Here is a 14882-nt window from a genome sequence, read left to right as displayed (position 1 = left end):
GCTCCACATCTGGCCATCTGGGCAGGGACAATGAATCCTTTTTTCCAAACACCCCAACTTGATATTTTGTGCAACAGCTGTTACATCCCCTCTTCACCCACCTCTGGGTGCTAACTCGGTTTACTGCCTTATTAATTTAATAACATTAATTTAACATCTGAAGAGTCTTATCTGATATCTTTCAAAAATGTCAACCTCTGGATATTAGGCTGGCCAAAGCAGTGACACCTATGTTTGAATTTATGTTTGTCTCTGAGCACGATCATCATCAAATTACAAATGGAACATACTTACAAAAAAAATTAAAAACTTTCCAAACACATTTATTGGGTTGACTGAACATTAATCAAACACAGTGTATGACCATTGTAAACAAAAGAACAGAAAAAAGGCATCATCTTAGAACTGCTTCCGAAATTCAAAGTGTGCCAAGCATAAAATATTTATTTTTTTCTTTTCTTTTCTTACCCTCCGATATATGTGTATTTTTTAAATATGTATTTGCAATATTTTTTTTATTTTTACATATTCATCATTAGCATGAATAATAATAATAATAATAATAATAATATGTACAAGGCCAAGACACTCACTTTATCACAAACATTATCGCTTGCTCCTCCGGCATGATAATCTTCTCAGGTATGGATGCATGGCTATATGTTGTCGCTCCTTGTGACCGTTGATCTCCACTGGTCGACCCAGTTATGAGCTGTTTGGAGCGTCTCTTGTTTTGATTGGATGGCTTCAGAGTCCAGTCTGTTTCAACCGGTTTGTATCAATGCGTCGGTATATACAAAGGCTTAAAAGTCTGCTTTGTTTTTCCCCACAGTCAATGAGGTTATGAACGTTAGCTATTTTCAGTACGTTTTGCTCCCAAAAAGAAAATAAATAAACAAATAAATAAAAATAAAACAAACTATATATATATATTGTTTTATTTTTATAGATGTATTTATTTATTTTCTTTTATAAAAAACGAAAGTAGGGTTAATTGTACTTTTTGTGTTGACGCAAGTATCTTTGATGTATGAAAAAGTCCTTTGCAGTTTGTCTCAGCTTTCATATAATTGTTTTTTTTCAATCTGGTTTATTTGTTTATTTTGGATGAAATGCTGTTTCTGGTCCTGTACTGTCTTGCCACAATCATTCTCGATTCACTGTCCCCTTTTCTCCTTCGGGTCCTCAACTATTTCAGCAGCCATTCGTTCACTGCAAGAGAAGAAGGTCCTTGTTAAAAAGTGCCCTCAACATGGTGTCACCCACCACCACCACTAATACCACCCCTTTTAACCCCACACTTTTTGGAAAACGATTTGCAATTTGGGCCAAACATAGACTCCACAAATACCAAATTAGGAAAAATACAACTCAATGTTTGCATGAAACACCGAATGTAACCCAACTCTCGACCCGTGACTACTCAACCCCACTCTACTCTGTGCCTGAACCATAATAGCACCACTGAAGCTAATCAGTCGGGCTCGATAAATGCAGGACCTCGCAACACTTCCCACGAAAAAAGCTCAGTGTTATGCAAAACAATGAAGAATTGATAATATGCACACGTTCCCATAGGCCGACTGAAGAAGGTTGTGAACGCTCAGCGCACCACCTCAAGCAATGCACTTAACATTTAATTGGCCTACAGACAATTCTCTGAGCCGTTCAGATAAAAGTGTGCCTCTCTTTCTTGCCATCTTGTATGCTAAAATGCATGATCCGTGATGTGGAGGTAATGCTAATTAGTTGTGTGTTTACTTTTTACTTAACCTTCCAGATATTTGCACCTTTAAATGGCGCAAACAAACATAATTAAAGAGGATAACCCTCCTATCGTAGATCTTGATTAGCCTCAGAGCAGGGGTCAATCTCACAAACAACTGCTGCACAGAATTAGAATTTCATTCAACAGCACAAGCATTGTGGGCACAGCAAGTCCTACAAAACAGAATAGGAGGAATAATCGCAGTTACCTCAACGTTTTTAGGCTGCTGGGCCAAAATTCACATTTTGTGCAGCAGTTGCCCAGATATATTAGCTGAAACAGACAAAAGGACAAGGGTAAACAGCTTCACAGGATTAGGCCTTTCAGTCTGACTGAGGACTCAATGATGGCCATGTAGAAATTGAAATTCTACATGTAACAAGGGTTTTTACAGTTTTTTACAGAACTGAACCATGCAATTTAATCTATGAACGACACAATCATGTGTCCCTTACCTGCATTATCACACTTTCATACCATGGTCTGGGTGAAATACCTCAACATCATTGGCTAGCACTGCCCTACAAAGCCTGAGTGCAGTATCTGCGTTTACCTTTTACAGTAGATACAGAAAAATATATACCCCATTCCCTTTGGGAAAGACAGCACTAGACCTGTGAGAAAAATAGACTTTTGCCTTTTTACAGCTGAGGAGGTGTGCATTTATGAAAAATAATATACATAATGGCAGCCCTTCAGAATGAATGTATTGGGCACTATTTTTGAACTGACACTAAGCGTGGAGCTTGTTTGCAAGTGTAGTGTAGTATAGTCTAGCGTCTTCAGGATTTACGAAACAAGAAATTTTACGAAACCGTTTAGTACTTGTCTGCATCTTGAAGAAAAATTAACTACACTTTTTTTGTCAATGTGTAATTGTTTCTGTCATCCAGAACATGATCTTTAATGATGTTTTAATAAACAATTAAAATTGGATGAGCCAGTGATAGGCAGCGCTCATGCAGAATACATCACATGCACAAACATCATTTAAGATCATGTTTCTTACTTTTTTTTTTGTGAATCCCGAGGACATCTTTGACCTTACGCTAGTGAACAAGACCCCCGCTTAATGTATATTGCTGCACTTAGAACCATTCTCGTAAGCCAGGGTAGCTAAAGTAACACATGTATCCTAAAGGTACAAATGCTCCTTTGAACATAATTGCAAAATGACCATGGTATAAATTGGATAATCCACTCTGAGGTGTGATCTAAAGGATTCTGGAGCGCATATGTGCGATTAACCTGGAAACCGTAACACGCTATTTTAATCTCAAAATACCAATTATTCTAGTACAATTTCCCTTTTGATACTGTTAGTGAAAATGTGAGGCAAGTGAACTATGGGTTAGCAGCTGGTCTGTTACGCTAACAAATAAGTAGAGGGTTTCCAGATTAATTGCAAGATTTAACATATTACTATTGGCAGCACTTTTGAATATTGACATTTACCCTGTTGATGAAAAAAGTGTGGATTTTCTGAATGGCAAAAAAATAACAAAAAATTGAAAAGAAGCTCAAGCCTTTGACACAAATGATCAAATCTATATGTGTGAATCAAATAATTATCAGTAAAGCACAGCATGATGCATTGCTTTTGAACCCAGTTCCCTTTCCATCCTGCCACATACATTTTTATCCCATTAGCAATCACAGGAGGCTAATTACTGGAAGACCAGAATAAAAGAACACAGGACCCTGGGCCACTGGGAGCAGAACAAAACCTCCTGTACTATACTATCTAAAGGGCTTAGAATAGAGGGGTCAACCTCAATTCCTGGATGGCCACCGGCTTGCACAATTTGATCATTTTTTGTATTCTGCTGCACGACGACTTGTTAATTAGCAGATGAGCCAGATAAGCCACATTCCGCAAGGGAAAACGGAATTGTGCAGATTGGCACTCATCCAGAAACAGAGAGTCAACCCTGGCCTAAAGGTAGTGCTAAACACATGAAGAATAGTGCATAATAAATGCTTTTACATCCTAATTCCACAGAACCTATTTTAGCTGCTTTTTAACACGTGCATAAGATGGAACTTTATAGGCATCTCGTTTCTATTTTCAAAGCAAATCAGTCGACAATAGTTCTGCTATTTGCACGGTAAGTATTTTTTCTCTTGTCCCAATGTGTGATTAAAAAGGCTGTAACTATTCCTGCAACAGCTGAAAGCTGTTAATATACCACAATTTTACCATAATAATGTTGCGTGGGAGCTGACTTGGTGTCATTATCCATATACTTCAGTCAGGGTTGTTTTTTACAGTGATGTAAACGAGTTTTGGGATCGATCACAATTCAGATAATCACTAATACTAAACCATAGTCACAGAAAAGTGGTTAAATGTAATAGCATTTAAAATACTATTGCTTTTTAAAAAATAAATAAATGTGCTGTGCTTCAAGAACTTATTAAAACAGGTTCTATATGTATATCATCACCGTGTAATCGCTATAGGCATTACATACATACCAGTCAAAAGTGTGGGTACAATTACTCTGAGGTGGTTATGGAGACTACGATGGATGCCATTTTGAAGAATCCAATATAAGAAACCAAGTCGCCTCTTTTTACCTTCATGGCTTCTTTGTTCACTATGGTCATCATCAAAGCCACTTCATGAGATGCTCATTAACACGAGTGAATGATAAGAAATTACATAATCAGCACAAGTTTTCAGGACCGCTGGAAAACCATCCCTATTGTCTAACTTAAGTTGGTGGAGAGAAGCCAAGAGTGTAAAATTCTGCCATCACAGCAGAAGCTCCCTGATTTGGAAAGCCTGAAATGTTTTTGCATAGATTGCTATTTTATTTATTTGTAGTTTATTTCATAACCCCACTTGTGTTATTTCATAATCCGGTGTCTTCAGTTTTGTCCAAACTTTTGACTGGTAGTGTAAGCCCACACAGATATCTGCTGTATATGGGTTGTGGTTAGTTGCTTGACTAAGTTAACATCAATCCCATCATCAACATGCACATGTTATGTCACACGTGAATTCATGCCCTTCGATGAGGTTTTATCTAGCCAATCTGGGCCTTGCAAGTGTCCCAAAACTGTGCGTGAGACCACACTAACCTCGGTACTGGAGTTTCTGCGCCCTGTTGTTGGGGCAGTCCTTGCCCTGCATGCTGAAGTTGATGTTGGTTCGGATGCAGCGGTTGTTGAGAGGCTGCACCGGGCGCACGTTGTCGCTCATGCTCAGGAAGATCTGCGATGGCTGGTTCTGACTCAGCAAACGCATTGAGTGCATCTGCAACAGTGGGCCCAAGGGAGGACATTACAATCACATTTCACTTTCAATATAATAAAAGTGATAATTCCACGCTGCTTAGCTATGCTCTTCATCCTCTCCATTTATCTTCATTCCAATATACAAGAACATTCAGTAATTCATGTCTATGCTTGCTATATCGATTAACATGGACATGCCACAGTTGTCTAAATTGTTAAATTGCTTTCATTTTTCTGGGTCAGCATTTAAAAATATATTTATTTACTTACTAAAATGTCATGAAAAAATGCAGTGAAAAATGAGCAGCAAAGATACAATCAGAGGTGGGTAGACTACTTTTTAATTTAATATGATTCATGTTTTCCAGTATTACCCATACATTGATAAGTTGACTTGTCAAAATAGATGGATCTCAGCTTTTTCGTGATGTGGCGAGACCAGGCGCACCAGGCCCAAAATCACTCAACCTGCCAAGGAGATTATGGAAGGCACCCCGCAGCTAAGCTTGGTTTTGTGAAATGGCAAGCCCTCCCACTGACTTGACAAACATTGGTGTTTGATTGCTTTGGGCAGCTAGGAATCATGTTTGAGTGCAGATGACACACACACACACACACACACACACACACACACAAACATTTCTAACAGTGAAGTCAATTATGGAAATCAGAAGATACAGAAATGTTCCTTAGTTTCATGAAAATGGGCAAATGTAGTGCATTCTACCCACCTCTTCAATGTGCTCTATGAATGAGTCACGTCAAGCACATTTAAATGTCTTTAATAATCAATGTTTTGGAGATTCTGAGCAATTTCTAATCTTCGAAGGACTACTGAATATGTTTTTTTTTTTTCGAAACTGAATATTCATATTATTAATAAAGGAGAAAGCAGTTAGCACCTGATTTTGTGAATGTTCTTTAAACATGATTCTAAAAAGTCAAAAAATGTTCTCCCGGTTTTTAACTGATCGTGCATTATGTTCACCTGCATCCGAGTCACGTATATGGGCTTGTTCATCAGGATCCAAGTGGCAGTCTCAAAGCACGGAGGTATAGTCATGGACCCTTCGTACGTGATGAAACTAGAGGTTTCTGGGTAAACCTCCTCTATATTTAGCCCTGTAAGTAAGTATGCATCATCTGCAAAAGAGACAGGGAAGTGTGAGCGCAGATGTCTTTCACACTCAATTACACTTTCCATTCCAACCAGGCGTAATTTGTAACTATTTCATCAACAGGCTAATAATTGAAGACATAATAATAGGGGACCTATTTGGAACCCCAGTGGTCTTGAGACTTATTTTTAAAAATCTGGGCTGCAGATTGTGAGCCGGAGGTTTATGGAGTGTAGAGGGTGATCCATCGGGCAATTCAATCTTGTGAATTCAATCTTGTCCTTACAACTACTATCCACATTAAATGTTAAATAATGTTAACATACAGTGTGTCTACCAAATATGAATCAAATTTGGCCAACCCACCACCTGGAGTCTAGGAGACTTCTCCACTCTTGTCACTCATTTGAAGCGTACTTCAACATTTCCTTGACTCGTGCATCAGCTTGTGATCTGCTGTTGTGCATGAGTTCAAAGTCCTCCAGTAACAAACCCACAATATAATATAATATAATATAATATAATATAATATAATATAATATAATATAATATAATATAATATAATATAATATAATATAATATAATAATATATGGCAGTGACAGTCTGACGTCCCATCACAGTCCAGCTTCTCACACAGAAACACCGTTAGTGAGCAGTGGCCATGAAAGGTTCCCAGGTAGCAGAGTGTGGGGACGTTACCTTACGCAAGGAGACCTCTGTGGAAACTTGACAGTTTGGGAATTGAACCCGCAACCCTTCAGCTATGAGTCCGCTTCCTTAATCGCTAGGCCACCACTAGGCCACCACAAGAACCGTATACTTCCGTCGAAGCTGAACTCTTTAGGGACATAAATAATTTGAGTTTGGATGGAGAAAGGTTCGGCACTGGGATTTGGTGTGCCGCATTGTGAAAAATAAATGGTTGCTTGCTGGTGCGGCCGCAGGGCAGACCCCTAGCAGGCCGCGCCAGTGGTTTTACTGTGTCGGGTCTCGTCTGGAGTCGGGGTGACTCTAGACTGTCTGGTACGTGTAGGAGAAGTGTGTGTGTGTGTTTTTTTTTTGTCCTTCATTACAATACAGTTTTTTCGTTTAAGCACCTGCGCCTGGGTGACACAACAGCTAGTTATACCAGCGCATCCACCAAGCTCACTGTGTCGGGTGGTCATGGGTGAAAAATTGTAGTCAGACCCTCCCAAAATGGGTACCTTGCTCCTCATAAACCTCTCGGGTTTTGGACATCTTAACACCAGAGTCTTCCTTTCATCAAATCGCATTCGGGTGCATAATCCCATTCATGCTGTAGGCTGTACTCACTCTTGTATGTTATTCTTGTGATGGTATCTCTGTTCAACATACGGTTCAGAAACGAATTTGAGGTTTCGGCTATCTGCAATGAGAAGGAAAAACAAAAGGTGAAGCACAGATAGAGACGGGGTGAAGAGAGAGGAGAGAAAAACATGAGAACACATAGCTGTGTCTGGACTAGGTCCTGTCACTTTCTTCCGCCAAGCTTGAGGTTGAATCTGAGGTTGCACTGTCTGATAAAGGCCCAAGGACATTGGCACTTTGCTTGACAACTTTGTGACTTCTGCCATTAGGCCCTCATATGTGACTAATACCACTCAGCAACATTTTCAAAGCTGCTGTTTCTGTAGCAGCCAACGCCGGAGACTGAGGAAAGTGTTTAACAGCCGGGCTTTCCTGAATCCTTCCTGTCCTCCAAACGCACTTCCCTTTTAGTCGCTTTATGCGTCTGAGGAGTTGGAATGATTAAAAAGAGATGCGCTTCACCTTTGACTTCCCTTGCGTTGGCTATGACACTCTACGGCTTGAAAGTGTTCCGCATTTATGGACATTTTCTTGGAAAAGAAAAACACCTGGGGCTGTCTTCACCCACTCTCTTCCAAGAAATAATTAGACTGGAAGATAGAACGGAGGGAAAAAAACAGTTTGACACGACTGTTCCGCAAAAGCGTATCTCTGCATCTTGCCAGAAATATTACCAGATGTCACTCTTATCTCAAAGACTCTTGTTCTGCCCCTTTCTATCTTAAAAAAATGTCAGACTCCTGTCCCCGAGCTGTGTCTTTCTGATGTCTCCATGATTCTGATATGTGAGCTTTTTGCCCTTGCTGATAGGGAACTCTGGTGTCACTTCGCACTACTTACACCCAGGAGGGGGGCCCTTCCTGTCTGCCATGATGGGAAGCCCACAGATGGTTGAGAAGAGAGAGACGGGGGGGTTAACTCTGCCGGGTTGAATACTCACAAATCCAGTGCACACGTGTTTTGACATTCAGGGCAGAGCGCTGTATCGTTTGAACTTCTATGTGAGCCTCTGGCACAGTGTCACAGTGAGGATTGGGACTCTTCACTGATGGACTTATGAGACTCGGTTTCCCACAGTTTGGTAAAGTTTTCACACTTAGACATTCTCCGCTCCTAATTCTGAACATACTGACTCTTTGTAACATTTATGTAAGTTGCAAGCTATATGGTCTTCCATGCAGTATTAATCATGTTAAAAAATTTGATGCTGATCATATTGGTCTGTACCACATGAGCCCAAACCTAATCAGTGAAAATTAGGTCTTGTTCTTAAAAATGGCAAAGGATTAATCACACCCATCAGACAAAAAGGTTAATCTAATCTAAATTAAAAATATTTAATTGACATTTTTTCATTAATTGTGCAGCCCTACATCTATTTATTACCACTCTATATACAAAATAGCTTTTTGTTATAGTCAGAGTATGAATGTAAGTCAGAATTTCATGGACTCACCTTCATGAATATCGACACAACCACTAATCCATTTGGACTTTTTGCTGCTTCTGTATAGTTGGTGTACAGCTCATGGTTGTAGTGAATGAGTTGGACCTGAAAAAAATTATGCATGGTGTTACTGCTTTTACTAGCATTCAAACACATTTGGAAATAAGTATAATAATTCAACCATGTAAAAACCCCCTCTTTACTGCTATTCACTTGCACATTAAACAGCAGTTTAGTTCTGCCACTATAATCCTATAAAAAAATTCAAAACCTGACTGCTTTGGGAGTAAATATAAGTATCTTACATGTAACATCCACACCATGCATGTTGTTTTAGGATAGTATAATATATAAATTATATTAATATTGTAATTATATATATTATGTCTTTGCTTTAAACAACAATAAAAATGGTACACAGTTGGTCTCCCACCATGTGCACTGACATCAGCACAAAATATGTCTGATAAAAACAATAAAAACAATTCACTATGCCCCCTGACATCTAGACAACTCATCCAGTATATGAATAATTAATGATTGGCTGTTGAGACAACACAGATACGATGAACCTGATAAACAACTAAATTTGGTCATGTCCTGCAAATGACACCCAAAATTCATCTGCCATCAGATGAACAAGTGTCCTCCAAGATCTCGGCTTGCCTGCCTGACATCTCATCCTGGATGGCAGCTCATCATCTGAAACTATTCATCCCTGCTGATTACTCCCCACACCAGGATCCTGGCCAATTCACCAAGCTCTATTTCAATCACTGCACACAACCAACAATTCCCACTCCTACTCATCCCACATTGCCAATCTTTGATTCTTTCTCTACAACATTTGAAGGATTCATCGATTTTTATCGACATAGGCTGCTCAGATACTTGTACAATCCCTGGACATCTCCAAACTACACTACTGTAACCCCGAATTCTCCCATACCAATCCACTGCTACGCTACCTCCACTGGTGTCCTGTCTTTGCCTGCAACAGATTTAAAATACTGTTGTTGGCCTACAAAGCCAAGGAAGGCAAAAAATCATGGGGACCATTCTGAAAGCCATTCTTTTCTCCTCTAAATACCCTGGAGACCATACGGTTCTTTAGTGTAATACCTCAACCGTGAGCTGGCACTGCCTGTGGCATTATGTCACCAAACATGACTGATATCAAGACCAGGCCATCAGTTATAAAACTGTTAGGGAAGTCGCCCAAGAGATGGAGGCGGCTGGGGTGGGGAGGGCAAAATGTACAGCACCAGTTTAGGATGGTTTAAAGAGAGAAGAGCTGTGACAATTCCCATCCTGAAGGACCCAATTACAGGGATAGCGGCCAAAACTGCTGTATAGCTCCATAGACGTGGCCTTTTCACCCCACGACAAAGACCAAAAAGTCCTGGCTGGTCTGTCAGTGTACCTGGTGTAATATCTGTCCCTAACATGCTGATAAAGCTGATGGCTGTGACAAGGCCCTATCAGAGATGTGAAAAGATAGCGTGTCTCATCTATCTAGGTCTATTTCCCTTCCTCGAATTCTAAGATATGAAAAGCATTCCTATTTGTATTTTATATTTAGACAAATCAGGCCAGTCATCTTTTTAAATAACCTGCTTATCCATATCAGGGTCAGGGAGAAGATGGATCATTTTAAATCAAGATAGATCCAGTCCAGTCCATGGCATTCGGTTGGAGATATTTCCTTTAGGGCCTGAGGATTCAGCCATGTTGGTGACATAAGAAAATGAAACATTCTGTGTCCGCGGCATCCCCATCATTTCTTTGGGCTTGACAATTTTAAATACCAATGAGCTTATTATAGTTATACTGTCAATGCCACTGTTTATGACTTATTGGATGCATTATTTATAACCTTTCCTGACATAAAGATCCATGGAGGTCAGTGGAAAATGTTTGCTTTGAATTTAACAGGGGCGGTTTTCTCCAGTAGTAATGCACCTAATTGGATCCAAGGAGACTATTTTCAAGACTTAGGCTGGTGCTGGTGTAGGATGACAATAAAACATGCATGTTTTTCATATACTTTACATTCACGTGCAAGTTAAGACTGACTTTGAAAACCGAGTAGAAGGAGACCCACCAGGGCAATTGATTTCCTGATCTTTTTGTCCAAAATAGCTCAGGGCCATCACAAGCATGCTAAATAAAAATAAATAAAGAAACAAACCCTGGCTCATACTAATTATGAAATATGCAAAAGAAGAGGGAAGCACAGAGCGACAGATCGTCTATAAACTTAATCAAGTGTGGAGGAAGTGATTACAGAGGGAATGGAGATTTGATTAGATTTTTATTTTTTTTTGGAAGGTGAAATGCATCTTGGGCCATTCCCAGAGTCCCTCGGCAGCAAATAGCATAATCTGTACTGCAGGGGTGGGCTTCTGCTTCTGAGGTGCCATGAGCCATGCCAAAGGGCAGAGAGATGTGCACACACCACACAATAATGAATAGAGGAGAGCCAAGGCTGGGGGTTGTAGCACACACACACACACACACACACACACACACACACACACACACACACACACACACACACACACACATACAGATGGAAGCTTGGAAAGTCATTGATAATGGGAGTCATTGATGAACACTGATACAGTATCAATCATGTATCAGAAGGCCTTTGCTTACAAGCAATGTCTGTGTGTGTCCCTCTATTTCACACACACAAACACATACACTCGCATTCAGTGGGAAAGACAGCGTCCCCCTTAGAAAAAAAAAGAAACCACCTCCTGCCTGCAATCACTAGCAAGCTGCTCCATGAGTGACGGCCAGCCCTGGCCGAGGACGGTGAGAAATATGAAGACAGCAAGTCGATAGGCGGAACAGGGGTGGACAGTGCTAACAGGCCTGATGAAAAGTGGTGGTGTGGAACTGCGCGGCGGCGGGGAGGACAGCTCTCCGAGCGTTCGCTCATAAAGCAAACAAACAGGCAGGCAGGGAGCAGAAACGCAAAAACCAATTCCATTTGATTACAAGAGGGACGGGCAGCTCAAAGCCGCTGTTGTTTGGAGGTAGAGCTAAGCTCTCTTTCTTTCTCTCGCTCTTGTCTGGATGAGACTTAAAAAGCCTCCACAAATGTCAAACACAAGATCATCTCAGCCACTTTAGATATACGCTGCATGTGTAGAGACCATAGTCATCAACCGCCTTCTTTCATCCCTTCGCCAGTGGTCAGTTTCTGTGTGCATGTTGGTTGCTGGCAGGATAGAGCACTCACTCTGATGTGGCAACATCCAAAATATAGTGTTAATGTTGCTGAGAATGATCCCACACCAAAATAGCACCGAGGCACCAATTAAGGGTGGAGAATTTTGCATGTTGCGATTGCTATTAACACCTTAATTTCGGTTGTGAAGGGAAATTCTGTTCCATAAAAGCCTTTATTATATAGAATCTTCTTTTGAGTCCCTTAAGAGACATTTTCAATGCAGACTTTAATCTTGGGCTTTTTATTTTGTAAGTGTGGGGCTTGTTCACTGGTGTTAGGCTTGTGCAGGATTTACATAAACAAAGAGAGAAGTTTATTGACAGGCGTTGGTTTAACCCAGAAAGAAGAGCGGAGGAGTAGCGTGTCTGACAGCTGTCAGTCGTGGGGCTGCTCCAATTTTAAGGTCCGATTAAGGTGGGTCTCTGAAAAGCTGTGTACAGCAGCAGAAAGGCATCAGCCTATGGTCGCTAACCGGGACACCTTTAAAGTGAGTTTCATTGAAATGAGTTTCATTAAAGCGAGTTTCTATGAAATGTACATAGTATTTGATTAATAATATACCTATGCTCCGTCAAGTGTTTTCAAGTCCCCTCGAGTAAAATGGCTTGGATGCATGACCAACCAGCGATGCAGTGAGACTGACAGAGCGAGAGAAATAGAGACGCTGGGGATGGTTGAACAATCACTTTACTCTTATGTATTTCAGTATACCCTGGGTATGTATATTCACTCCCGTTCAATTTAATATCTCTGTGATAAGCATTCTTTTGACTACACACTTCAGAAATTCATAAATATTAAGTTACTCGGTTTATATTCAGTGGCTATAAAAAATGAACACACTCCAGGTAAAATGCAAGTTTTGTGATGTAAAAATGAGACTGCAATAAAACAATTTGAACTGTATATTCTGATCAAAAAGCATACTAATTTGGAGGTGTGAGCCTATGGCGCCCCACCACCGTGTGGCCCTAATATTGCATTCACTATGTAATGAACACGACATAAGAGATTGCCGGTCACCGGCATCTAATAATCAGCTCCTTTCCAATGAACCAGTTCAGGAGAGACTCAGCTGGGATGTGATCCCAGCATTATCAGGGCTACACAAGTGTTAGCTGTTCAGTTGACTCATTATGTTCCACTTCTGAGGACACTGTGAGTGATTTAACCGCACAAATGTTGCTGTCACACAAGGACATTATCCTATTTCATTCAACACTCCTGAATTGCTGCCCCTATCGGAGCTTAAGCAGATATGAATTCATAATGCCTCACACGCTTGCAGTGTGCCATGCTAATTACATTGGGGTGTACACAGGATATTCATAAAGAAAGTGATTAAAATGTAAATTTTGGAGCGGAAGTGAATACCCAAATAACTTTTTGTAAGGAATTTCTTCAATTTGCTCAATTCATTTACTTGAGCTCAATCTACATTTCATGAAGGCCTCAGAATGTACTCAACAGCGGAAAATGAAAAAAAAGTTCAATTTCTGTAGGCAGTTAAAAATAAATTTACATACTAAATATAAAAACACACAAATAAGATCAGAAACGAAACAAAACCATACCAAAAGTAGCCGCTTGCGATTTAAGGCTGGGTTTCGTTTCATCTTACAGTTGCGACCTCTGAGTGAAAAGGGGCCGCTGAAAAATAATTACACAATATTAAGCCGCATGCCTGCAGTTATATCTGATTTGTGGTGCATTCTTCTGGTGCGCCGCAGAGCTGATGATACCCTTCATCCCCGTGGAGGCCGAAATGCGTGCGTGGTTGCACGGAAACCTGAGCGAGGCTCCTGGAATCACAACCTTGCATATTTTAGCATTCCATTTGTCGAAAGGTGTTTCATTTTCAGAAATCTTGCCAGGGAGAACCAAATGAAGCAGAAATTAGCTTTGAGGGGTTGTCATGGCTTTTCTGAGCAATGACTTTGTTTACAGTCAGGCGCCCGACGCTCAAACTTCTGGTTATTAGTGATTGAGGAGAGCAGGAATGATGGGAGATGCACACTTTGACTGATGGAGGGAGGCCGTCATCGGCCGTGGATTTAGCAGAATTCTAATGCGGCTCTGAATGCTAAAGGCCTACCTGGGGAGGGGGGGGGGGGGGGGGGGGGTGTTCGGCTTTTTAGGTTTTAATATTTGCTCTCTTTGTTCACATTCTCAAGGGCGTACACGTCTCCAAACTCATTTCATTCAATTTACATTCCAAAACCTTCCAGTCACGGCCGGGCTTTCGGAAGTGCAAGGAATTTTATTTTGTATTGAAGCCGACCTGCAAATACCAATAAAACACGAAAAAGGCATGCGCTTCTAGTTCTCTGGTCATTCAATTATAAAGACCCTTCCTGTATGTTCCAATTCCAATTAGGTCTGAAAGCACATACTAGGAATCATTCCAACTTGCCACCACCAGAGGTGTTTACCCCTCCATGGTGTCGGAGTTCTGAAGGTAGTGGGTGACCGACCAGTGAGAAGTGGACCTCACCGAGTTCGAGCAGCTTCGCTGCATCAAGCCCCTGAGAGATGAAAGTGAAGTGATTGTCACATGTGATACACAGCAGCACAGCACACGATGCACACAGTGAAATTTGCCCTCTGCATTTAACCCATCACCCTGAGTGAGCAGTGAGCAGCCATGACAGGCGCCCGGGGAGCAGTGTGTGGGGACGGTGCTTTGCTCAGTGGCACCTCAGTGGCACCTTGGCGGATCGGGATTCGAACCAGCA

General features: G+C 40.9%; 1 protein-coding gene across 2 annotated transcripts in view; it reads right to left on the bottom strand.

The window, feature by feature from the left end:
• Positions 1–307: 307 nt before the first annotated feature.
• ca10a (carbonic anhydrase Xa) overlaps positions 308–14882 on the bottom strand; it is a 135128-nt gene continuing 120553 nt past the window's right edge. Inside the window, exons 6-11 of one of the 2 annotated variants that reach the window (XM_028970716.1) lie at positions 8916–9011; positions 7445–7517; positions 6000–6154; positions 4856–5030; positions 1977–2041; positions 308–1212 (exon numbers count right to left, since the gene is read on the bottom strand). In XM_028970716.1, the coding sequence (XP_028826549.1) occupies positions 2007–2041; positions 4856–5030; positions 6000–6154; positions 7445–7517; positions 8916–9011 (534 nt within the window). In that variant the 3' untranslated portion in view covers positions 308–1212; positions 1977–2006. The remainder of the gene's footprint in view (positions 1213–1976; positions 2042–4855; positions 5031–5999; positions 6155–7444; positions 7518–8915; positions 9012–14882) is intronic. The other variant, XM_028970717.1, reaches the window with a different exon arrangement.

This window comes from Denticeps clupeoides, chromosome 2 (genome assembly GCF_900700375.1).
Source record: "Denticeps clupeoides chromosome 2, fDenClu1.1, whole genome shotgun sequence".
NCBI lineage: Eukaryota > Metazoa > Chordata > Actinopteri > Clupeiformes > Denticipitidae > Denticeps > Denticeps clupeoides.
This window is presented reverse-complemented; position numbering and strand designations above follow the sequence as displayed.